Here is a 25,455-nt window from a genome sequence, read left to right on the forward strand (position 1 = left end):
GAGGTCCCTGCAGGGCCAGGCTGGCATGAGGTCAGAAGTCAGCTGGGCCTGGCCCCCCAGGATGCAGGCCAAGGTCAGCCGGTACCAAAGTGCAGAGGGGGGGTCTATGTCCAATGCCCGCCCTCCTCCCCTGGCCAGCCCTGCCTGGCTCAGGGCACCAGGCCCTCGCCACCCCCAGGCCTGGGCCCCCAGCTGGCCAAGCTGCCCGGTGTCTGCACAGCGGCAGGATGATTGGTGAGGCGGGGGCCAGAGGTTAATGCGCCGTCGGATAAATCCCTGGGGCCATGTTTACAGCAGCGGTGGTGGGGCCCAGGCCAGGTTTTAAAAGGGGGAAAAATAAAAGGGGCAGCAAAGGTCAGAAATAAATAAAAGAGTGGTGTTAAGAGCTGTCGGTGACCAGCCAGGATGTGGATGGGGGCTGTTTGTGGCTGGAGATGTTTTCCCTCCCCTCAGTCTCCTCCAGCCATCCCATGGAGGTCACCGCGACCTCACAGATGAGGAGGGGGCTGTGCTGGGACTGCGAACCTACAAACAGACCCTCCAGGACCCGTCTTCCTTGAAGCCCATCCTTTTAGGGGACTTGGAGGCCCTAGTGGACCTGACCCCTACTATGCTCTGTTTGCAGCCTCCCCTTTCCTTTGTCCATTCATCCATCAACCCATGACTGAGTACCCACTTCTAGGCCATTACATATGGGGTGATATGTGCTATGATGGGGGACGCAAGGAGCAACTCCCCAGACTTGAGCAGCAGGAAGAAGGCTCCTGGAAGGAGGTAGTCTCCACTGGGACTTAAGGAATGGGCAGTAGTGAGCCCGGTGAGGAGTGAGGGAAGGGTGTCCCAGGCAGAGGGAATGGCATGGGCGAAGGCCTGCAGTGAAGGAGAACGTGGGCGCGGGGAGGCTGAAAGCATTGAGTGGTCGGGGTGCAGCAGGAGAAGGGGTGGCAGGAGATGAGCTGGAGGGCCAGGGGGAGCCTCCGAGACAGGCAAGGGGCTGGGCTTTTAGCGATTCAGGGCCGGAGGACAAAGGATCACCAAAAAGGGGTGGACCTTTTAAAACCCGAGTTAGGTCATTGCCCCTCTTCTGCTCAAGACTCCACTAGGGCTTCCACTTCACTCAGGGCCAAGACCAGAGTCTTCACCGTGGCCCACAAGGTCCCCAGCCACCTCCCAGACTCACCTCTACACCCCGCACCACACACACTCTCTGCTCCAGCCACACGCACCTCCATGTAGTTCCTGGAAAGTTCGGGCTCACTCCTGCCTCAGGGCCTTTGCATGGTCTCTTCCCTCTGCCTGGAATGCCCTTCCTCCAGACAGCCATGTGGCTACATTTTTCACCTCTTACAAGCCTTGGTTTTCGTGCCTCTCCCTCAGGCCTACCCTGATGCTGTTGAAATTGCAAGGCCCCCTCCGCCCACCCTGGCCTCCTTGTGCCCCCTCTCCTTCTAAAAAAAAAAAAATAAGGCACCATGTAATTTGCTTGTCTGTTACATTCATTGTTTATCGTCTGTCTCTCTGAGGATGTAAGGGCAAGACTGTATCCCCAGTCCCTAGCACTGGGTCTGGCACATACAGTAGGTGCTCAATGAATATTTGTTGAATGAACAAATGAACTACAGGTAAAGGTGGGGACAGCCTTACCCTCCGGGAGCCACGGCAGCCACCAAGTTTTTCTGCAGGACAAGTGGCTTCATAGATGGCCCAGTTACCTCACTCTGGGAGATCAAAGGGCACCTGCTCTGGCCAGGCTGGGAGGATGATGCGTTGGGAGCAAGGAGAAGGCTAGAGCACCCCCCACCCATCCCAACCCCCACCTGACAGGGAGACCGATGGGGGAGCCGGGACCAGGGAGGAAGTGGGCCCGGAGTCCAGCCTTTTAACACGGCCGAGATTTATGAAGCCTCCGAGAGTGCTCACTGGGGCTGTCACTCTGCTAATGTGATTGGAACAAGGTTGGGGGAGGGGACCACGCTGGGGACCACGCTGGATGGTGGGGGCTGGTGCTGCCTGGGGCTGGAATGGAGATAGCGCCCAGACCCCCCTGGATGTCCCCTGCACTCATGTCTGCCACTTCTGTCCCCCATTGTCTCCTGGCCCCTCCCAGCCTCAACCCCTCCAGAGCACGATCTGCCCCAGTGGAAGCCACCAGGTCCCATCCAACTGCCCAGGCAGACCCCAGTCTTCCCATGGGGCCCCTGAGGCCCCTCGCTCTTCTCCTGGCAGAGGTTCAGGCCTCTACTCCCCTACCCATCCACCTATCAGTCACCACCCATCTATCCACTCATCTATCCACGCACCCACCCATCCATGTACTGACAAGCTTGGATCCCACTCAGCCTGCCCTGACCACTCTGTTTAAAAGTGCACCAGCCCAGGGCACTTACACAAAGATTTGTATTTGGTATTCAGTATTTGTTGCTGCCTCACCTGCTAGAATGGACTCTCCCTGAGAGCAGGGTTCTAGGGGATTCCGAGCTCAGTGGTAAATAGTAAGCATTCATGGCACCGATATGTTGTACCCTCTGGGGACCCAGCTCTAACAGCCCTGCCCTTGGGCTTACTGTCCAGGCTGGTGGGGGAGGCAGCAGGCAGCCCACACATGGGTTTGGGTGGCAGAGGAGGGGCTGGGGCAGCCTGCAGGGCTGTGTGCAGTGAGCCACTGCTTTTACCACAAATGTGTGGCTCAGGGTGGAAGCTTGGGGGCCTTGGGGAAGCAGGGAAGGGAGTCTCCCTGGCACCCCCAACCTCAACCAAGAGACCCCCAGGGGACTGAAAGGACTTACCTGGGAGGGTCCAGGACTCCTGGGCCTGCCTTGCTCCACAGCTAGGCCCCATTAAGCCCTGAGGCCAAGCTAGAGGTGCTGGCCAGTGAGTCTCAGGGAAGCCTCCCCTTTCCTTCCCCAAGTTCTCTTCTGAGTGGGGCGCCTGTGCCAGGTGCTAGGACTCAGGACTCAGCTTTGCCTTCAAAGAGACCTGTTTGGTAGGAGGCTTCCCAGCAGAGGGGGCATTCGACTTGGGTCCTGAAGGCTGAATAGGAGTTTTCCAGGTACAGAAGGAGCAAGAGATCCACCAGGTCTAGTGTCTGCAGTGGGGAGGTGTGACCGGGCCAGGGCAGCCACCGAGCCTTCCTGCAGCCCGAAGGCCAGGGATGGCCAGGCCCACCCCTGCTTTCAGCCTTTTACTGGCTCAATAAAAAAATTTTTTTAAAAAAACACTCTCCTATTATGGCAATGAGTTTTTTTTTTTTTTTTATTGTATGGTAAGAAGAGAGGCGGGCCCTAAATCAGAATGGGAATCGACAGGGCCCTGACGTGCGTCTCTTCTGTTTATTAGGACTGAAATGTTTACTCGGCGATAAGGAGCCGGCTTTCTCGCGGAGATTTGTGCGCTCTTTTTCAATTACCCCTCGTCTTTCTCTGCCACTTTTGCACTAAAGGGATAATAAATGTATCGGAGCGTTTCAATTATTCATCTAAATCATGACTGCGCCTGCCACGGCCAGGCTTCAGTGACAGATTAATTCAGGGCCGCCTTCCTCCGCCCGCGTGGCTGCCATCTCCACGCCCGCCTGGGCAGCTTCCACCAGGACCCGCTCCAGGGGTGGGTGGAATGGGTCGGGCTGGACCCTGGCAGGCAGGCAGGGCAGGACGGCACCCTCCTCCCCAGCACACGCACACTCACTACCAAGTACGCCCCACGCCAGCACCCTGCCTGGGCCCTTCTGGAGGTCAGTGATCCCCCCAGGCCTACCCTCACCTTCATGCCTGTGAGGGTGCAGCCACCATACTTTCTGCCCATTTGGCTTCTGCACGTCTCCTGCTTCCTACACCTGCATTGCGAGTCCATGTGCATCCCACACCACCCGTGTGTCCCAGGCATCTCGCTCACACCCGAGAGAAGCCAGGGTGGCTGGACTCGAGTGAGGCCACAAACAGGTCCACAGTGGCACAGCTTCCCTCGAAACCCTCTCCTGGCACAGGGCCTTTGCACATCCTGCTCCTGTGCTGGAGGGCTGCTCTCTCCTCCCGCTACAACCTCCTGCCGTGTTAACACAGCTACCAGCCCAGCCTTGTGCTGCTCTGTTCTGCTAATCGGCAGCTGTTGGTGGAGGGCCTGCTGTGTGCATGGCACTGCTCAGTGCCTGGCACTGTCCTCAATGCTGGGGAACAGCAGACCCAGAGAGGACAGACGCTCAGTGTGTGACCTTAGGGGAGTAATCTGACTGGGGAGGCTGTTGGTATTTAAATAGCCACACAAAACGGAGTCTGCTTATCAAGGGGGAGTCTGCTTATCAAGGGGGCTGGCGTTCTGTCATCTCTGCTAATCAGACTCCCATTTGCATGATTAAGTTCCAACTGCCTCCCCCATCAGACTACCCCCGGGTGGCTGTCCACTGGTCTCTCCTCACCTCCTGGCAAAGAGTAGGTGCTTACCTGTGTGCCAGCCGACTGTGCCAAGTGCCTCACTGCCCCGTACCCCTTTATCACCAGCCCGGGCACCTCCCCCAGACCCCACTATGGTGTTCTCCACCATATGTGAGGAACCTGCCACGCAGGTTGTTTGCCACCTGGGCCCCTCTCCTCTCCTCTCCTCACGCAGGCCCCCACGACCCCACGCTCTCTCCTGTTCTCTGTCTCCCTCCCCGTCTGTCTCTGTGGGTCACTCATGCTCTTTCCGGATCTCTCTCTCTCTCCCCCTCTCCTAGTCTCACGTTCCTTGTTTCCTTCCCTCCCTCTCCGTGTCTCTCTCTCTCTCTCTCGCTCCTTCGCTCGCTGTCTCCCTCTCATTTCTCATTCTCTGTTGCTCTCTCTGTCTCTCATAGTCTTTCTTGCCCTTTTTTTTTCTCCTCTTCTCTCTCTGGCTCTCTCTCCGGCTCTGTCTCGCTCGCTCACTCTCCACTCTCCTCTGCTCACAGACCACCGCGGACCCGCGGGCCTCGTTCACTTTCGACTTGGCCCCTGCTCGGCAGTATCTCCCAGCGCACAGCACCACTAATCCTTGATTGCTTCCTGTGGCCCCCCAGGAAAGGCTTGGCCCTGGCTGCTCCGATTAGCTGTGGCCTGGCACAGCGGGCAGATAACATGGCCTCTGTGGCTTGTGGCTGGCCCGTGTGGTCTGTCCCCCCTCCCCAGGCTGGGCTGGACCCCAGGGGAAGCAGCCAGGCCACAGACTCCTCTGAGCGCCCACTGTGCGCCAGGCTCAGGCCGGTGGGAGTCTGGCAAAGTGTGGGGCAGTGATGCTTGGGAGACAGGCAGGGCATTCTGGGCAGAGGGAACAGCAAAGGGGCTCAGAAGACATCTCAGACCACATCCCACACCTGTTTACAACCCTCCGATGGCTGCTTCCCGCTGGGACTGAATAAATTCCAATTGCTTGTGGCTGTCCAGAGCCCTGATGGTGTAGTGGTTAAGAGCTATAGCTGCTAACCAAAAGGTTGACAGTTTGAATCCACCAACTGGTCCTTGGAAACCCCATAGGGCAGTTCTACTCTGTCCTGTAGGGTTGCTATGAGTCAGAATCGACTCGATGGCAATGCGTTTGGTTTTTTGGGGTTGTGGCTGCCTGTAGGGTGCGTCCCCTCCCTCCTACGGTCTCCCTGGACCACTTGTCCACCAGTGCTTCTTGGAACGCCTGCCACAGGGCCTTTGCCCTTCCTTGCTGAGCCCTCTGCCTGGAACTCTCCTTTCCCCATCTGCCCAAAGCCAGTTCTGTTCTTTCTCTTCACTTGGGGCTATGCTCAAGTGCCACCTCCTCCAAGATGCTTTCTCAGCACAGCCTCCCTCAGAACAGCGCCCCCTCCCTGTCTGCCCTCTGGTCGCCCTCAGGCTCTATTTTCTCCTCCCACGTGTACTGCCTGCCCCACAGTTACAGCCGTGTGTCTCCTCCCTGTCAACCTCCCAGTCGGGTGTCAACCTCCATGCACTGTCCTAGAATGCAGTGGCTCAGAGCCAGGGGAGAGGGCCGTGGGAGGCAAGAGACGATGTGGGTCACAGGCTGGAGGGCCCCAGAGGGTCCTTGAGTGCTCTGTTTCGTGTTGAGGATTTTATTTCATGGACTTCTGGGAGCACGAGAGATTTTATGAGCAAAGGTGTGACATACCCTTCCCCAAGGAAATGCCCTGGCCTTCCTGCCACCCAGCCTGACCCCAGTAGATGATGACAGTGGTGCTAACAGCGCTCCCTTGGTGCCGCTCAGTGCTTTGCTGATTCTCTCCCTGCATTTTCTTTCAGGCCCACAGCCCTATGGGATGTGGGCTTAGCATCTCCACTTTGCAGATAAGGAAACTGAGGCACCAGGTCCCCGGAGCTAAACCGCTTCTCCCACCCCTCTCACCCACCTGGGTTCTTACCCAGGATGATGGGACTCTGGCGCCTCCCAGGGCCACCTCGTGGGCCATGCCCCACCCCCAGCGGGTAAGATGCCGCCAAGCCCCTGCCTGCAGCTGCCACAGGGATTTTTAATAACGGGAGTGATTTTTGCATGATGAATGAGGCACTGCCGTTGTGTACATAATGAAGCCCTAATGTTTTCAAATCCCCATTTAAGGAGCTGATCTCACCCTGTAATGAATTTCAGATCACATCGCTGCGCCACCATCCATCCGTCTTCTCCCCGGGGCACCCACCCACCTAGGCATTGCCAGTGTTGGGCCTGGCAAGGGTGGGCTCTGCGTCCCCAGTGGGCCAAGCCCAGCCTGGCACATGGTGGGGCCCTGTTTGGGTTTGTTGACTGAATGAGTGATGGGAGGGAGTGGGCAGAGGCAAAGGTGGTCCTGACAGCCAGGCATCACAGGGTATCTTGGTGTCCAAGGCCCAACCAAAGCCTGGGAGGCAAATCGAGGCCAGAGATAGAGAGTGGGGGGTGGGCCTGGAGAGATAAGGGTGCAGTCCCTGGGGTGGGTCATTTATCAGGGTTTATGGGAGGGGTCTGCTCTCTGCAGTTGGGGCCTGGGGGTGCAAACAGCTCAGGCATCTGCTCCAGTCCCAGCTGATACCTTCTAGGGGACTCAGCTTTCCCATGTGCCCAGGAGCCCTGCTTCTCAGAGGAAATCCAGGACCTGAAAGGTGACTGAGGCCTGGGTGGCTCAAGGTGTGGCTGGTGGGAGCTCTCCCCAGCTCCCAGGCCAGCAGGGCGAGGACCTCTTGTGCCCCTGCCAAGATGTCCAGGTTCAGAGTGGCCCCTAGGGCGAGACCCCTCCAGGCCCCATGCCGACGCACTACCTCCCTCAAGCCCTCTCACCTGCCCCTCCTGCCTTCTGCTGCCTCTCTGCCTCAGCGGCTGGGGTGAGGGCCCGGCCAAGAGTCCTGCTCACAGCTTTCTCCTTGACACCCTGGCAGTGGGTACGCTGGTAAAAGAGGCCTCTGAAAGGATGAAGGGGTCTGGGGAGTCTCCTGCCAAGGGAGTCTGAGTCTCCGTCTTCCCATCTATAAAAGAGGGTAATGATGAGATGAAGGGCAGGGTGCTTTGGATCAGTCTCTCACTCAACGCCCATGGCAAGCAAGGAGGGAGGTGCTGTTACCCACCCTGTTTTACAGATGGGGAAACTGAGGCACAAGAAGGTGGAGGTCACACAGCGAGGAGGTGGAGGAGCAGGTGGAGGGCAGGGCAGACTTGGGTCTGGAAAGCTCACAAGGCTGGGTCCACTCTGTCCCTGGGAGCTGTGCTCACATAGCCCCAGCAAGCTCACTTCAGAGGCAGGAAGTTGAGCCCAAGAGGCCATGAAACTGGTCCAGGAGCACAGCAGGGACCAGACGAGGTGCTCACACAATGCGGGGGGCACAATGCGGGGGAGGGAACGACACAGCCCAGCCCCTGCTCTGAGTGCCCACCACTGACCTGGCTCCATGCCCCTTTCTCTTCTCTTCCCTGCTCTGGGGGCCCACAGGAGCCCAGGAAAGTCAGGGGCAGGGGGTGAGGCTGTCCAGGACAACCTGGCTGTGTGACTCTAAGAAAGTAGCTTCACCTGTCTGAGCCATTGTCTCTACTTCTGTAGAATGGAGGTTAGCGATGCAGGTCTTAGTGTCTGCTCCTCTCTGACTGGCTGTGTGACCTTACATAGGTCACTCAATTCCCCTGGACTTCCGTCTCCTCACATTTCAAATGGGGGGAGTGGGGGAGCCGGAACTGAATGTAGGGAGTTTGGGAGCAGAGGTGGGGTGGGGGGTGGCGATAGTAGAGATAAGACAACTGTCGCGGTGTTGATGGTGATGATCTTGACCGTTTGCTCTTGCCCAGTGTCCACCCCTGGCCACCCATAGACTACCTCAGCCTTCCCCACCACCCTCTGAGGCTCAGAGAGGTTAAGTGACTTCCCCAAAGCAACCAGCAAGCTTGTGGACAAAATTTCTGGGAAGAGAAACCCCGGAAGGGGTCATGCAGGGGGCCAGCCCCACTGGAGGCTGGAGGGGCTGGAGGGTGGGGTGACCAGGAAGGAGCAGACCCAGGGCCAGCCAGGATACCCTGCCCTTCAGCAGGGCCACAGCTGCCCCCCTCATCCTCCAGGCCACAGACCTCCTTGTGTTCCTGTAAATAATTAATTAGCCCCTGCTTGCTTGTTTGTTTAGTATGAGGAATGCTCCCCCACTGAGACGCATTTATTGCTGAATAAATTTAAATATCTAATCTTCCCTTCATGAATATTACAGCACCCTAAATAGGGGCCAGCACATCCTAAGTGCCTCTGTGAGATGGTGAGAAGGCCCCCACAGGAGCCTGCCTGCCTTCCGCCTCTGGGGCTCTGAGGAGGGCCCCTCCAGCCCCTGGCCGCCCAACCTAGCCTCACCCCACTGGGAGGAACTTCCATGGGGAGGGAATTGAAGGCCAAGGGCTCAGGAGAGATAAGGGAAAGGGGTCAGGTGTGAGTGGAAACCCTGGAGACCTCAGTGAGGGTTGAGGCCAAGTGCAGGGTGTGGAGGCCAGGAGCGTGTCTGCGCAGTCCACGCTGTTGGCAGGAGGGCAGGGGGCACCACACCACATCGGGGTCTCCCAAGCAGGGTGGCTAGGCCAGGACCAGGGCAGAGGGCAGAATTCTGAGGTGGAGGGCTGGTGGTGGCCACATTCCCTGGCTGGAGCTGAAACAGAGGCCAGGGCTGTGGCAGAGAGAGGGCTCTAAGGGCTTCAGGTGAGGGCCGACAGGGCCTCCAGGCAGCAGCAGCATCTGAGGAGCGGCCTGCGGAAGAAGAGAGAGCAGGAAAGGAAGGGAGGTCTCCAAGGTGGGAGCCTGCCTGTCTGGGTGGCGGGAGTGGTCAGCCATGTGGCAGTAGCCAAACAGTCAAGAAAGGCAATGGTAAGAGAAGCAGCCTCAGAAGACAAGACAGCGGTCCCTCTGTTGGGAGAGGGATGTGTTGATGGGGGAAGGGGGACAGGGGTCAGGTTGCAGGGCTTGGCAGTGAAGAGAGGCTGAGGAGTGGAGACAGCAGGTATACACTGTGCCTTCCCAGTGTTTGGCTGAGGACGCATAGGTGTGAGCCAGACAACCAGGGGTGGGAGGGAGGTTCAGGAGTTGAGGTTCAGAGAGAGGTGAGCCCTTTTATGTTCCTAGAGGAAGTAGCTTGGCTGAGCCTGAGAGCCCAACCCCCTGGTTTCCAGTTGTATGACCTTGGGGAAACTTCTCACCCTCTCTGTGCCTGTTTATTCCTCTATAAAAAAAAGTACCCGAAACCATTGCCATCCAGTCGATTCCCACTCACAGTGACCCTATAGGACAGAGTAGAACTGCCTCATAGGGTTTCCAAGGAGCGTCTGGTGAATTTGAACTGCCGACCTTTGGGTTAGCAGCTGTGGCTCTTAACCACTGTGCTGCCAGGGTTTCCTTCTTCCTCTATAAAGCAGGAAAAATAATAGTATTTCCTAGAGTGGTTGTGAGAACCAAACAAGACAACAGGCGCTGGATAAAAGGGCCCTCAGTGACTGGTATTAAGAAGCCAGATCAGAGGGAGCTGAAAGGTCGGGAGGAGGGGTGCTTGAGGAGCCAGGTGGGCCTTAGAGGCCCCTCCTGGCCACAAGGAGAGGAAGGCCCCGCCACCCATGTGTTCTGCTGCCTCGGGGGTAGGGGTAGAAGTTGAGTTGGAGGTTTGAGGTTTGGATGTGGCTGAGGGGCCAGAGAGGGGACCAAGGGTCAGCCGGGTATGAGTTCTGGACACCTCCCTACCAGGCGGCCCCCAGGGTCAGGGCTGTGGGCCTTTTCTAGCTGTCCGTGGCTCAGGTGGGGAGCGGGGAGGAGGGCCAGCTCCCTGGGAGGGGCCCCAGGTAGCTTCCTTCTCCAAGTCTCTAGAGCTCAGGTTAGCCGAAGGTCAGAGCCAGGCAGGGCTGGGGGTCAGAGCTAAGGGATCCTCGAGCAGTGTGGGGCAAGGGGATGGCCCTTTAGGCCTGTGGCTAAGGACAGCAGGGCTGGAGCAGGCCGGGGGCCGGAGGGAGGTCCTCTGGGGGTCAGAGGAAGCCACAACGCTGGTGTGGACAGGGAAGGGAGGCAGGTAGGCGGGAGACAGGCGGCTGAGACTAAATGCCAGGGCCAGTCTGAGCTTTGCTTTGTTGGGGGTACAGGGCAGGGGAGGTGCCCAGAACCTCATCTCTGCACTGGGGGAACCGCCCCCTGGGCCTTGCCTGCAGAGCAGTCACGTGGCCCTGGCCCGCTTTGGACACTGTGAGGGGTTGGGGGGGCTCCAGCCTAAGACCTCTGCTCGCACTGATCCCCACCCCCACCCCATGCCCCCAGGTCAGCCCCAAAGGCCTGGCTGCAGGCCCATCCACCTCTCCAGGAAACATTAAGTCCCTGAAACACAGATCCTGCTGAGCTCCACTTCCGCACAGACTGCACAACCCATCAAGGTCGCCTGCAGGGCGGTTAGCTCCGTGAGACAGCAGGCAGCCCGGTGCCAGGTAGCTGAGACCACTGGGGCCCGGCCAGGAGGCCCCCAAGGAGCCAGCTCAGACACATCCCTGAGTTTCCCCCTATGCCCAGTCACTCTGTACACACTGTGCCGGGAAACACACCTCATCCACACATGCCCAGACTGTCTGGGCATCATGCTAGCCAACATTCACATCACCTTCACTCATGCATACTAGCTTAAGCAACCCTAAGCCTTATGGGTGGGTACTACTATGATCCCATTTAATAGATGAGGCAGCTGAGGCTCAGCAAGGTTAAGAGATGGGTCCTGGGTCACACGGCTGTGACTGGTGGAGCTGGGATTTGAACCCAGGCTGCCCAGCTTCACAGCCCCTGCCATTGCAGAGTGGACACCTGCAGCCATAGCCAAGACAGACATGCCTGGGTGCCAGGCTGTACACCCACTGTGTGGCACCTGCACCCAAAACGCAGGCCCTCCCGGGCCCCACCTCCTGCCTCCACCTCACCCACTACAGCAGGAGAGAAGGTGAGAGGAACTCAGCACCAGAGCCCCTCACCAGGGTCCTGCAACCCCTCTAAACCCCCGTCCCCACCCTGAGATGTTTTATGAAACCCCCTGGTACCAGCTCTTAGCTAAGTTGCAAAATTAGGTTTAATTGAACCCACAGCCACAGAGAAAATAGCAGAATAAAGAGGGGAGTGGCACAGCTGGTGTCCTGGGCTTGTGCCAAGACATTGGGAAGGGGATAATGAAAGAGAAAGGGCCTTGGTTTTTGCATCTCTAAAATGGGGAAATGCTGCCCTTTCCTGCTGCCCAGCTTTGTGACAAGCGCCAAGCGCAGCCTGGGGTGGATTAAGAGCTGGGGAGCTGCCCGGGTGGGTCATGTTCTGGCCAGGACGCCAGCTCCTCCTCTGAGAGGTCACTGTCGCACAGAGAGGGGAGGGGACTCGCCCGTCTCAGACTTGAACTTGGGCCTGTCAGAGGCGGAGCAGCCTCTTCAGCCTGGGCTGAGGCCCCAGCGCCGGGGCGGGGCGAGAAGCCGGGCTCCTCCGTGCCTCCCGCCGCGCCCGACTTGTTTTTCTGGGCCCAGGTCCCCAGGGTCGCTCGCGAGGCCCGGGAGCCGCCCTCGAATAAACAAGCCCAGGCCCAGACCCAATTAAGCTCGCTGCGCTAACGAGGCTACTCATTAACAAGTAGGGCTGCCACGCCCGGAGACACCTGCGCCGACGGGACCTGGCGACCAGGTCCCCTGCCCGCGTGGCGCAGAGACGCAGCCGCAGGGCCTAGGCGCGAGCCCCGGATCAGCTCTGCCATTTGTAACCAGAAGGCCTCCGTTTCCTCATCTGGGAAGTGGGTCCGAGCGTTTGCGGAGGCCCCGCGGCGCGTTCCGAGAGCGGCCCCCGGGATCAGTGAGCGTGATGCTGGTCCGCGCGCCCGGGCTCCTCGGGCCGGACGCTGAGGCACGGGCGGGGACGGGGCTGGTCGCGGGCAAAGCCCTGGGGCTAGCGTCCCCCTCCCCAGGCTTGGGCCGCGGTTCCCGCGGAGGCCCCAGCCGCGCCTCGGCTCCCGCCGCGCGGCCGGGAAGGAGCAGGTGGGCCGGGCGCGCCCCCTGCCGGCCACCTGCGCTGCTACCCGCTAGGGCCGGGGGAGGCCCCTCTGCGCCTCGGTTTCCTCAGTTGACAAATAGAGGGTGAGGGGGTGGGAGAGGCTGGAGAAAGCGGGAGCAAGGGGCGATGCTCGGTGAGACCTAGCACGGCCGAGGGGGCCTTTTCCGGATTGGGAGTCTTCAATGGGCCTCAGCCGTCTCTGTAAAATGGGGTCGGTCGCGCCTCGCCCTTCAGGGTGTGGGGAGCCCACGGCTCACTCTTCCCGCCCCCGCAGTGGACGGCTGCATCCACCGGGCCGCCGGGCCCCTGCTCACCGACGAATGCCGCACCCTGCAGAGCTGCGAAACCGGCAAGGCCAAAATCACTGGCGGCTATCGGCTGCCAGCCAAGTGTGAGTCTCCGACACCCTGCACCCATGGGGCACAGACGGGGTGCCCTGCTCCTCAGCACCCCCCGGGGGCCTAGCCTGCGCAGGCACGACGGAGCGCATGTGTACAATTGGGGGGCTTAGGGGTACGGCGCCCACAGAACTGGAGGCCTCTTCGGGGTCACTTCTTAATCCTAAATTAAGAACCTGGCCCCCCTTCGCACACGCTGGACGCAGATGGGCAGGGGTAGGGGGTAGAGCCAGGAGAGGGGTGAGGACCTGGAGAGCCGGTCAGAGCTAAGCGGGCAGCGCCTTGGAGCACCCATTTGAACCCTGTGCTCCAGCCGGATCCCAACGGGGCAGTGGGGGGAGTTGCGCAACGTAGGCCTGCCCTTGGCCATCGCGCTGTGGATACGGGGGTCAGTGTCATGAGTGGGTTCAGGCCGAGGGCACCCATGTGTGGCTACACTCGGTGGGACCCTTCCCCGGAGTCTCAGAACTTGGAGGGAGGCTTGTTTTCTGTCCCCTCCAGGGCCCAGGCCGGCAGGGACCGCGTGGGGACCCAGGCCGGCCTGACCCAGTCGTCCCCCGCAGACGTCATCCACACGGTGGGGCCCATCGCCCACGGTGAGCCCAGCGCCAGCCAGGCCGGCGAGCTCCGCAGCTGCTACCTGAACAGCCTCGACCTGGTGCTGGAGCACCGGCTCCGCTCGGTGGTAAGAGCCGCGGGGCCCGAGGAAGCGGCCGCGGGAGGAGGCGGGCGGGAGCGCTCCGGACTCACGGTGCCCCGATTCCCTCTCCCTGCTCCTAGGCGTTCCCCTGCATCTCCACCGGAGTCTTCGGTGAGTGGGTGGGGGAGGAGGGAGCGGGGCGGGGCGGGGCAGGATGGGGGCGGTGCCCGGCGCAGGGAGGGGGCGGGCGGGGAAAGGGGCGGTCCCGGCGCGCCGGGGGCGGGGCAGACCCGCTCACTCCCGCCCCGCCCCGCCCCGCCCCCAGGCTACCCCAATGAGGCGGCAGCCGAGGTGGTGCTGACCGCGCTGCGCGAGTGGCTGGAGCAGCACAAGGACAAGGTGAGGCCTGGGCCCGGTCGGGGGTGGGGCAGGGCGGCGGGGCGCACCCCGACTCCGCTGGCCGGCCCACCAGTCATCGCCCGGGGGGCAGGGCGCACACCCAGGAGCCTCTCTCGGAAGGGTGCAGCGGAGGCGGGAGCGGAGGGCCGGGCCGGTGAAAACCGAAAGACGGGACAGTGAGAGGCCGAGGAGCCTGGGGAGCCCCCGCCAGGCTGAGCCGCCCCTCCTGCAGGTGGATCGGTTGGTCATCTGCGTGTTCCTGGAGAAGGACGAGGACATCTACCGGCAGCGGCTCCCGCACTACTTCCCCGTGGGTACGTGCCCCGAGGCCCCGCCCACGGCGCCCGCCCCCCCCCCCCAGCCAGCCCCCGCCAGCCCCATCCCACCCCCGGGGCGGGTCCTCACTGTCCTCTGCCTTCCAGCCTGAAGGCACCCGATGCCCACCCTGCCGGGACGGTAAGCAGGGCCTAGCCTGTGCGGCTGCCCACTAACTCCCGCCCACTAACACGCCCGCCCGCCTGCGCTCACCCCCACACACCAGAGGCTGGGAAGCCAGGGATGCAGCCTGGGCGGTTGGGGCAGCACGCTGCTCCCCCTAACCTCACCACTCTGCCCTCAGACCCGCCAGGGCCTGCAGGACTCCGCTCCCAGCTTTGAGGAGAGGTCTCCGAAGCCTGCAGCTGGGCCTGGGCCTGGCCACCCCATTCTGGCCCTCAGCCCCTCAATAAAGATCGCCTTGTTGCAGCTCCCACTGTTTGAGCGTTGACTGGCTGTGGGGAGGGGAGGCCCCCCAGGTGTGGGTGGGAGTCCTTGGCCAGATGCTTTGGCTTAAAAGGGCTGGGAAGACCTCCTGGTGAGCCAGGTGGGTGGAGGTAGGGGCCAGACAGCAGAGGCAGGCAGCAGCACTTCACATTTATTGAGGGCCTGCCCCAAGGAGCTCACAGCCTTGGGGCCAAGACCCCGCCTGTGCTGGGGCAGAGAGAAGAGGTGGAGGTGAGAGGGAGGCAATGCAAACAGCAGCCCAAGCAGGGGGTGCAAAGCAGGCACAGGCAGGGGGCTTCGCTAGTGCAGGGGAGCGGAGGAACTGAGCACTGGCAAGCCCTGCCCAGATCAGGGGGCTACCCCTCCCCCCTAGGGCTGGCACCACTTGGGGAGCACTGTGGGGGCCCCGACTCCTCTGCCTGCCCTGAGCCAAGCTCCACCATCATGGAGGCCCCCTCCACCCCGGGCTCCCCAACCATGCAGACCCCAGGTGAAGGGCAGGAAGTGAGGGTCTGGGGCCAGGACAGCAGAGCAGAGGTGGGCCTATGTGGGAGCAACTGGAAGCCTCCGGAGTCCTGGATCTCTGGGCAAGTTCCCAAGGAACTTCCAAGATTCCGATGGAAGTTCCTGGGCTGGAGCTCAGCTAAGGAGGAAAGGGGGGAAGCCTGGAGAGCAGAGATCTAGGTAACCAGGAGAGGTCCCCAAGAGGCCTGGCCCCTTCAAAACTGCTCCTGGTGGGGAGGCCTGAGGGTGGAAGGCAAGGAGGGACCCACCTGGGGGGCAGGGGGGCAGCCAGACACCACAGCAGCCAGGCGGGTGGGTGGGCAGAGCAGGGACACGCACACGCGGCTCACCACCAGCATCCCCTTTAATAAAACATGGAAGGTGGTGTGACAGAAAAAAGGGAGGAGTGAAATATGACCATTTACAACCACAAAAAACCTCTGTACATGTCTGGTGCCTGGCAGCGGCGGGCAGCAGCCCTACTTGTAGAGGATGTCGTAGTGTCCGGGCCGGTAAAGCAGGTAGACCTTGGGCTCTGAGCCCTCGGGGAAGACGTGCGGGTTGGTGGTGCCGCCCTCGCCGCGGTCCATGTACTCCACCTGGATGGAGACGCTGAGGGCCTGGGCCAGTGCGATGATGTGAATGTGGTCGCTCTCCTTGCACATGGGCTCCACCTCCTGCGGCACAGGTGCAGGTCAGGTCCCCCGAACCCTCTGTACTCCCCCCAGCCCTGGTGCCCCCCACCCTGAGGCCAGAAAAAGAGGAGGGGGGAGGGGCGGCACCTGCTGGCAGAACTCCTTGACGGTCCGCCCCCCTTCGATGAAGTGCTCGAAGAACTTGCTCTCGCGTTGCAGGTAACCTGAGGTGAGCAGCCGCAGGTAGACCACCAGGTAGTCCGAGGTGCTCTGGTCGTTGAAGGAGGCCAGCAGGTCGGCAACTGAGGTCTGCTTCTCCACCTGCTCGATCAGGTCCATGAACTGCCACCCACGGGGAACAGAGGGCAAGATGAGAGAGGAGAAGATGGGGCCAGTCCACCACAGCCACGCACACCTCCCTGGGCCCTGGCTGAGCCTAGGACTGGGGCGGCGGGCTCACCGTGTTGTGGAAATCCTCAATTGTGAACTCGGTGAAGCCCTGGGACACCAGGTCCTCTTTGCTCTTGGCAGACACAGCCTTGAACCTGTGGGTGGTAGGGAGAGAGAAACCAGCATGGGCTCCTTGGCCAAAAGTCCAAGGGCCCAGAGAGGCCAGCCCAGGGCAAGGGGCACAGCCAGTGCTGTCTGGCCTCAGACCAGGCTGGGCCCTATCTAGCTCAGAACAGACACCACCAGCGGAACCCAGCCCATCTGTCTGATCTAAGGTAGAACTGTACCTCCTATTCATCAAGAGGGAGGAGAGAGCCCCATGAGCCCTTCCAGAAGCCCTCACCCACCTCCTTCGGTGTCCAGGTGCCCACCCGCCTCACCGCTGCAATTCCTTGCTGTCATCCAGCAGCGCCTCCAAGTGGGAGAATCCAAAAGCTCGATAGAAGCAGTTCCCGTCAGGCCTGGTCTTCCGGATGTACGAGTACTTTTTGTGGAGGTCCTGCAGAGGCAGCCCCACCCCACAGCCCATTAACACCAGCCAGAACCAGGGCTGGCCAAGGGGACGCCCCCAAAGGTCACACGCAAGTGGGCAGCCACATGCCATCCTGGGCTCTGGATTCCCGGGGCTGCTGACAGCAGTGACAGGATCTACTTAGTCCCCCACCTTGTCTTCCTCCTACCTCACCAGCTGAGTCTCCTCATCTCTCTTAATCTCTGGAAGTCCAACACCAAACCAGCTGGCCCCTTTCCTGGAGATACCTTACTGCCATCTGCCAGAAGACGGTAGTGACACCCCCCGAGTCCTACACCATGTGAGCGGCACCACCATGTGGCCTGCACAACCCTGCTCAAGGCTGGGACAGCTTCCGCTTCTAGACTATGCTCACTCTTGATGTCATCTGGTCTTGGAGATTTAAACGGCCTAAACGTACATCTTCACCCCAGCTCAGACCTTAACCCCAATTTTGACTCATCCATCCAACCGCTACCTCCACCCCCTCGGAACTGCCCAATAGGCTTCTCAGCCTCCTGAGGAATCTGCTCCTCACAAAGGCGTTCCCTCGATGAACAGCGACTCCGGCCTTGCAGCTGTCCCAGCCACAGACTCGGCAGTCACTGCTGACTTCTCCCTCACACCCCCATCCAGCCCACAACAAATCCTTCTGGCTCTGCCTTCAGTATCTAGGACCCAACCACCACCCTGCTCCCACTGACTACTGCTTCCTACCTGTTCTCTTGCAGAGACCTCCTCACACGTCTGTGTCCACCTGGCCCCCTGCAGTCTATTCTCAACGGACTGACCTGTTCCATGGCTTTGCCTCACTCCGGCCCCCCACCTGCCCTGACCTACCACCCCTCTCCTTCCCCCCAGTCGCTCCAGCTACACCAGCCTCCCTGCAGCTCCTCAAGCTGCCTCAGGTCTCTGCCTACTGTGTTCGCAGACAGGAAGGCCTGCTCACAGCTCAGATACTACTTTCTCAGCGAGGCTCCAGAGACCACCCTAGGTGAAACGGCAAATGCCCCCCACGCTCCCTATCTCCTTTCTTTTTCCTCACAGCAACTGCCACCTCCTGACATACTATGTCTGTAGCTCTCTCTTGCTGTCAGTCCTTCCACTGAGATGTAAGCTTCATGAATGCAGGCATTTCTTAGTTTGAGACATCACTCCATCTCCTGTACCTAAAACCCTGCGTGGACCACAGTGTGTGCTCGATAAATATTTGTTAAGCAAACCACACACAATTAGTACAAAAAGCCCAAATCATTGTTGCCACTACATTGTTGTTGTTAGTTGCCTTAGATTCGGTGTAAGAGAACAGAATGAAACTGTTGCCTGGTCTTGTGCCATCTTCATGACTGTTGGTATGTTTGGGCTCATTTTCCAGCACTATCTTGGACAATGGAGTCCCTGGGTGGCACAGTGAAGGTGTTTGGCTGCTACCCAAAAGGTTGGAGGTTTGAGTCCACTCAGAGGCACTTGGGAAGAAAAGCCTGGCAATCTACTTCCAAAAAACAAGCCACTGAAAACCCTATGGAGCACAGAGTTCTACTCTGACACACATGGGGTCGCCGTGAGCCAGAATCAACTCAACGGCAGCTGGTTTTTATATACGACAATACTCTGGTGTGACCCATAAGGTTTTCACTGGGTAATTTTCGGAAGCACATCACCAGGCCTTTCTTCCTAGCTTGTCTTAGTCTGGAAGCTCTGCCGAAACCCGTCCACCACCGGTGACCCTACTGGTATTCGAAATACCAGGGAAACAGCTTCCAGCATCACAGCAACACTCAAGCCACCACAGGACGACACACTGACAGATAGGTGGTGGGCTGCCGCTGTACTCATTCTGAGCACTTACTCTCTGCCAAACACTTTGCTCAGGGCTAATATCCATTACCCTATTTAATCCTCACAGGAGGCCACTCTACAGATGAGGCGAGTCCGTGCCCAGATCTGTGTGGGCTCTGCATACGGGGCTTAGGCTGTCTCTCCTCCCAAGGAGAACAGGTGGCTTAGGCCCAGCACACATGACGAGGGTGCCAGGCCCTGAGGCAGACTTCCTGCACAGGGGTACTCATGCATTTACTGAATGAATTCATGTGAAAAACCTGAGTGGCCCATCCTGTCTGATTTTACCAGGGTGGCCTAGTGTAACAGGTCTTGAAATGGGGAACTCGTTCCACTCATCTGCCACGTGGAGGAGGGAGGAAGTCACCACTGACTAAGCCCCAGCTGCATGCTGAGCACTGAGCTCAGCACCTGACCACCATCATCCGAAGTTCTCACACTGGCCCTGTGAGGCACAAGGCACGTCCACCCAGAGACAAGAAAACAGTGGAGGCTCTAAGAAGTCCAGTGCCCCAGATCACATAGCTGGGAGTGGTAAAGGCAGGACTCGAACCCAGGTGCACCCCAGATCACATAGCTGGGAGTGGTAAAGGCAGGACTCAAACCCAGGTCTGTCAGGCTCCAGAATCGGTGCCTTTCTCTCTCTGCAGCCCTCTTGGGTAAGTCACAAACACTCTCAGCAAGGGGTCCTAGTTGACCAAAGTCGATCCACAGCTGGATCCAGCCTGCACGTGTGTTGCTGGCCCATACAACATTTTAAATTTGAATTAGCTGTCAACTATTAGAAGCCAAAGGAAGTCTTCCAGGGAAACCCTTCATGAGATGGATTGACACAACAGCCACAGCAATGGACTCAAACATAATACACAACCGTAAGGATGGCACAGGACCGGGCAAGGTTATGTTCTGTTACACACAGGGTCGCTATGAGTCGGAGCCAACTCGACAGCAACAACAACAACAACGTTAGAAGCCAAGAGATTTCACATAAAAGCCATCATTTCTGCCTTCTCTTAGAAAAACACATCTGGCAAAAATGGAGTGGCAGGTGTGGCCATTCCCATTTGTCCCAGCGGCCTCCACTCCCTACTCACTGGCTAATACTGGGGCCGTGGTGCCCTCGTTGTTTACCACCTGATGTCCTGGCCATCTTCAATCACTTGGGTTACCTGCCTGCCCCCGAAATGGATAACCCCGAAGGCCCCTCTTTCCAGGTAGAATGTTCTAGGCACCTCTGATTTTTCGGGGTGGAGTAACATTTACTAGCCCCCACTCTGTGCCTATTGTCTACTGTTCCCTCGTACCCATCACCACAGATGAAAACACTGAGAGCTTAAGTGACTCACCCCATTCTGTGGGTGACGCAGAATGCCTTGCCCACAGGTCTGTAAGGCGCCTTTTCCCAACAGCTGCCTGCCTTTCCATGAGGATCCAGGAGGCAGGCTGAGGGACACGGCTCTGCCGCAGTCCCAGATGATCAGCCCCACACGAGCACACAGCGCACGCTGGCTACCTGCGGGCCTGACCCAGGCCCCACATAGGCATCATCTCTCTACCTCACAGCCACCCTACGCTATGGGCTATTGCTAGGTGTCATCAAGTTACCACCGATTCATGGTGACCCCACGGCACAATGGAACTAGATGCTGTCCTATAGGTCGCTATAAATTGGAATTGACTCAACAGCAATGGGTTTATTTTACAGATACACTGAAGCACTTGACAAGGATACAGCTGCTAAGTGACAACCAGGTTGAATCAGGTCTTTTTGATTCCAAAGCCAGCACATTTATAAACCAGCAACCAGAAGTCTTCCCTATCACCCTATCCCCTGAGCCCAGACACACTAAGGAGCAGTCTGAGGCAGCCACTCTCCTGCCCCCACCCCAACACTCTTCTTGCCCCTGTGGCCAGGCCCCCACCTTAATCTTCTGTTGATAGATGTTGTCATCCTCAGCATACTCCTTGTACAGGACCGAGAGCTCCAGCCGCTCCGAGACCAGAGGGTTCTGCACAGCAATCTGCAAGGGGTGGGACAGCCATCATGCTCAGGCAGGCAGAGCTGGTGACCCACACCTAGCAGCCAGGGCACTAAATGAAGGGTACCGAGCACCTAACGGAGCCTGGAAAGGAGACAGCTGAAGGGCCTCAAGCCCAGCCTATGCATCCCACAATGAGGCCTCCCACACGCACAACAGCCCCTCACCTCCTGCTGAATGCGGTCCTGCTGAGCCATGATGGCTTCATCATAGGCCAGACAGTTAACACCTGGAAAAAGGTAAGGTCGAGGATTACATGGGTCCCAGCCATTGCCACTCCAGGCAGGTGGGCCAGGACAAGAGCAGCCCAGGGGCAGAAGGTGGGCTTAGAGTCTGGAAGCATGCATCTTACACACCGCTGCACCCTACTCTGTGTAATCTTGACAAAGTCACTTCTCCTGCTGTTTCCTCATCTTTAAAAGGGGTAGAGCTGATCACCCCCAAGAGTCATTCTTCTAGCTCTGACGCCTCCTCCCTCCTCTTTCTAGCATGGCTTCCCAGCAACCTGGGACTGCTCTGGAGGCCAGGCAGGTCTCTTGGGGAAAGTAAGACGAGGAGGCAGAGTCCTGGGCTAGACGAGAGCTTCCTGTGAGCCTGCACTTTACAGTTACATCCCTCATCCTCTTGCCGTCCTGGTATTGTTAATGACGCCCATCTTACAGACAACTACACAGCTGCAGAGGTGAAGTAATCCACCCAAGGTTGAAACTAGTACAAAGCTGTGTGTCGGTCAAACTCAGGTTTGTCTAATCCCAGTCTAAACTCTTCACCACAATGCCCCTCCTCTGCTCCCTCAAAGCACAGCCCAGTCCCTCACCTGTAAAATGGGGCTCAGCTCACCACCTTCCTCCCCTCGCTGAAAAGTCACGAGGAGTAGGGGGGACTGAAGGTACACCAGTAAATGCTAGAGAACCATCAGGGGCCAACCGCTGGCGAGTAGCCAGGAGACCTCAGTTCTGGTCTTGGCTCTTTCTTCAGTGATCGGGACCACATCTCTTCCTAGGGGCCCGGGTTTCCCAAGTCTCAGTCTCTTGTGTGTGCGGTTAAGCGTGTAAGTGTGTGTATGTGGTGGGAATGACCTAGAAGGCTCCTTCTGGGGCCGACCACCTTGGATTCTCAGCTGGCCCTCGGGTCATACTGTACACACCCCTGCAACAGGGCTGCCCTTCCACCAAAGTGACCTACTCAGTCCCCAGGGCCTAACTTGTAGGTGGAAAAAGGAGAGAGTGGGAGGTGCAAAACGCTGCCCGCACAATCGGGGCCATTTTGGTAATGTCCACCTCCTCGGGGTCGGAGAAAACAGAACCCAGGCAGGAAAGGCAGGCCGCAGGCCTCAGGGCCGAACACCCAAGTCCCTCACAAGCCCGAGCGGCCCGCGGCATCCGAACGGTCCGCAGGTCCTTTGTGCGCCGCAGCCCGGCTCGCCCCGGCGGAGCTCGACGCCCTGCGGGTTCGGGTGCCTCTGGGGACGGCGGCCGCTCGGCCCGGCCCAGGCCTCAGCCCTCCGGCTCGGACCCGGGGAGCGGGCTCGGCCCCCGGGCCCCGGCGCTGAAGGGCTGGGCGGGGGCGGGGCGGCGGCTCCTTCCATTGTGAGGGGGAGGGGAGAGGAGGGCAGCGGAGGCGGAGGAAGGGGCCGTCCGCGCGCTTCGCCCCGGCCGCCAGCGGCCCCCTCTTCCCAACCTCCTTGGGGACGGCCGGCCCGGCATCAGCCCCTCCCGCCCCGGCAGACATCATTCCCCCGATCAGTACCTTCGGAGTCGCTGCCCAGCGGCTCCTGCTTCTGCTGCTGAGGTTCCTCCGCCGCCATCTTTAAACAGCTCTGCACAGATAACCGCTTCCGGGTTACCAGTTGCCCTCCTCCCGGAAGCGAGCTCCTCCTTGTGGCCTCTCCTTGGCAACGCCCCTAGCAACGGGATACCCTCGGGCGTAATCCAGCGGCTCTAGGGTCCTATGTGGCAGCCGCAGGCATTCAGGTCCGAGGCCCTGTGAAAGGAAGGCCGCCGTCTGCCCACTTCTCCACCCTGCACACTGGCTTGGCTCCATCCTCCCCAGGCTCCCAAAGTTCCCGGGGGTGATAAGAGCCTCCTGGAGCCAATTCAGTTTGAAATGCGGACCGTGTTGGGATAAGTAAGCAGATGAAATTAAAATCACCTAAGGCAACATTCCTGCAGGGGGTTCCAGAGCTCCTCGACTGCGATTGTAGCCGCAGTGAGGAGCATCTGGCCGGGGAGACAGGAAATCAGGCTAACATCGTGATGCCGCTCAGAGCCATGGGACTCCCGGGTGTGTCTGCCCCTCTGCGGAGCCTTGCATTCTGAGGGCGCTTTGATGAACCGCTTCCCGCAGAAAGGATGTTTCCTTTGGTGTCCAGGCCAAAGCCTCAGAACCTAATTTAGGGCCCCTTGCCCTTCTGCGAGAAAAGCAGACTAGTGGCTCCCAGAGGGTAAGGAAGGGGTCGGGGCAGGGAAGTGAGTGTGACTATAAAAAGGACACAGGAGCCCTTGTGGAGATGGAAATGACTATCCTGGTATATTTTGCAAGATGTTACCAATGGGGGAAACCAGTTAAAGGGTACACTGGATCTTTCTGTATTATTTCTTAAAATTGCCTGTGAATTGGAACCATTCCCGAAGCCAACTCTTCAGACATGGATTGGACAAGGAATGGGTTGGAGAGGGATGCTGGTGAGGAGTGAGCTTCTGGATCAGGTGGACACTTGAGACTATGTTGGCATCTCCTGCCTGGAGGGGAGATGAGAGGGTGGAGGGGGTTAGAAGCTGGCGAAACGGACACAGAAAGAGAGAGTGGAGGGAGGGAGTGGGCTGTCTCATCACGGGAAGAGTAATTGGGAGTGTGTAGCAAGGTGTATATAAGTTTTTATGTGAGAGACTGACTTGATTTGTAAACTTTCACTTAAAGCACAATAAAAGTTATATTAAAAAATTGCCCGTTAATTATCTCAAAAGGTTTAATTAAAAAGTTTTTTTTCTTTCAAGGCCTTGGAAGCCGAAGATGCTGTTACTTAGGTTACAGCTTGGGGCTCTGGTTCCCAACTTTCTACCACCAAGGGCCCTTTTCATGACAGTGGTCTTTTAACACTCCAAGAGGCAGTGCCCAAGTCCCAGTCAGATCCTTAATTCATGAAAATACATTGGTGGGCTCACCAGGTATTCAGCCCACCACAGCCTTCTCACAGCAATGCTACAAATGCCAGATTTGTGTCCCACAACATTTAAAATGACTCTCAGTGAGGTCACTGGGCCTTCGGGGTTGCTTCCAAGCTCAAGAAAGTGAAGGACCCACCGTATTTGGACCCCGTTACCTATCAAACCGTTCACTCCTTTTCCCTATTTTAATAGTGAAATCTGTAACTGCCAATCAGATCAGCGGGAGAGAACTGGTATTACCAAACGAAGAGCAAAGATAAACCAAAGACAAAACATGGTTTCTATTTGGCTTTTTAAAATCTTTAAAATAGCTATAAGCCACTCCCCTGCGCCCCTAACCTTGACTAGGGAGTCACCACAGGGAGCTAGGGTTGGGACTACAGGTCAGGACAGCAAACACAGCTGCCTTGAGTGAAAGGAACCCCAGGGCTGGAACGCAGCCAGGCTGCCAGCACCGAGGAATTGCCACCTCCAATCCAGGAGCCTGGGCCTTGAATAGACCCACACCTTCACTGTACAAAGGGCCCGCCAATGAGAGTTCTCTCTCCCACCACCTGCCCTCCCACCCCTCGACATGGCCAAAGGGAAGCTTTGGCTCTTAATCCAGCCCAGGACTGTCGACTTTTATCCAGCTGTTTTCATGCTGACTTTTTTGGTGGTTAGTACCTGTTCTCTTACTCCTACTCCATCTCTCCTATTACTTTTTTTAACCATGTTTTAGGGTTTTTATTTTCTGTCCTGAAGAATCTAAACCCAAATGCCGATTGCTAGGAGTCACTGGCACAGGTCTGGAGGTCTCTCTCCGCCTCCTGACTTGATAACCCAGAAATGGTTGAGTGCTGCTGGTCCTAGCTGCCAAAGGCCTGGGTTCCGGCTGCTGTCTGATACAGTCACGAAGGTGACAGGTGCAGCCAAGGACTTTATTTTCCGTAGTTCCCACATGTGCACAGGTGCCTCCTCTAGCCAGAGCTCAGGCCAAACGGCTTTGCCCTTGTTCTAGGAGGCAGTCTCGATGCACAGAGGAGAGGGTAGAAGAAGTTCCCAGCTTTCATGCCTGGGAGACAAGGTCGGGAGGGGCCAACTCCACCACCCGCATCCACCCGTGTCCTTAGGATTCTCTGTCAGGTGGAGGGCAAGAGGGAGACCCCACGCTGTGCCAAGGGGCTGTGAAGCCTCAGCTGCAAAGGCGGAGCTGACAGAATGGCAGAGGCCCTAAGGGGGCTGCATGGCTTCCAGACCCACCCCCCCTCCCCTCCCTCCCAGGGGAGGGGGCCAGGCTGGAGATAACAGAGCACACAGGGACACGACATGGGCCCTGGGACAGCCACAGCCCTCATGGGAAGGCCGGGGCCAGAAAAAGCCTCCAAGGGTGGGCCAAAGATAAGGGCTAGGCCATCCTTCCCCGGGTGGACTGGGCAGCTCCCAGGTGGCAGCAGAGCGATGGCTGGCCCCAGATGAACTTCTGGGGCTGCTGCTGCTGGTACTTGAGATTATCTGCGAGCAGCCGCCCCGAAATCATGGTCTAGGAGGCCTTGCTGGCCTTGCCGGCTGCAGAAGCCAGGCTGATGAAGCTGAATGGAGTCTGTATTCTGGGGTTGCCAACTGGGTGTGACACTTGCCTGAAGGATGCAGGCCACCTGAGGCGGAA

General features: G+C 58.6%; 2 protein-coding genes across 3 annotated transcripts in view; one reads left to right on the forward strand and one right to left on the reverse strand.

Annotated features, from left to right (window-relative positions):
* Positions 1-14,648, forward strand: part of MACROD1 (mono-ADP ribosylhydrolase 1) — a 174,494-nt gene extending 159,846 nt beyond the window's left edge. The window contains exons 5-11 of one of the 2 annotated variants that reach the window (XM_064287881.1): positions 12,738-12,854; positions 13,425-13,546; positions 13,642-13,672; positions 13,827-13,900; positions 14,133-14,214; positions 14,323-14,356; positions 14,520-14,648. In XM_064287881.1, coding sequence (XP_064143951.1) covers positions 12,738-12,854; positions 13,425-13,546; positions 13,642-13,672; positions 13,827-13,900; positions 14,133-14,214; positions 14,323-14,327 — 431 coding nt within the window. In that variant the 3' untranslated portion in view covers positions 14,328-14,356; positions 14,520-14,648. The remainder of the gene's footprint in view (positions 1-12,737; positions 12,855-13,424; positions 13,547-13,641; positions 13,673-13,826; positions 13,901-14,132; positions 14,215-14,322; positions 14,357-14,519) is intronic. The other variant, XM_064287880.1, reaches the window with a different exon arrangement.
* A 149-nt stretch (positions 14,649-14,797) lies between these two features.
* Positions 14,798-22,496, reverse strand: OTUB1 (OTU deubiquitinase, ubiquitin aldehyde binding 1). Its single transcript, XM_003419625.4, has 7 exons — positions 22,390-22,496; positions 20,808-20,869; positions 20,524-20,622; positions 16,632-16,750; positions 16,262-16,346; positions 15,949-16,143; positions 14,798-15,843 (listed from the first exon to the last, which is right to left on the reverse strand). Exons 1-7 carry the CDS (start codon positions 22,445-22,447, stop codon positions 15,646-15,648), a joined length of 816 nt encoding a protein of 271 aa, XP_003419673.1. The 5' UTR covers positions 22,448-22,496; the 3' UTR covers positions 14,798-15,645.
* Positions 22,497-25,455: the final 2,959 nt, after the last annotated feature.

This window comes from Loxodonta africana, chromosome 7 (genome assembly GCF_030014295.1).
Source record: "Loxodonta africana isolate mLoxAfr1 chromosome 7, mLoxAfr1.hap2, whole genome shotgun sequence".
NCBI lineage: Eukaryota > Metazoa > Chordata > Mammalia > Proboscidea > Elephantidae > Loxodonta > Loxodonta africana.

What these genes read in the sequence shown, in the direction of transcription:
- OTUB1 (XM_003419625.4), bottom strand. Translation starts at nt 22,447, where the DNA reads ATGGCGGCGGAGGAACCTCAGCAGCAGAAGCAGGAGCCGCTGGGCAGC. An exon ending in TCTATCAACAGAAGATTAAG is followed by an intron (nt 16,751 to 20,523) that starts GTGGGGGCCTGG and finishes CTGCCTCTGCAG; the next exon opens with GACCTCCACAAAAAGTACTC. An exon ending in GACAGCAAGGAATTGCAGCG is followed by an intron (nt 16,347 to 16,631) that starts GTGAGGCGGGTG and finishes TACCACCCACAG; the next exon opens with GTTCAAGGCTGTGTCTGCCA.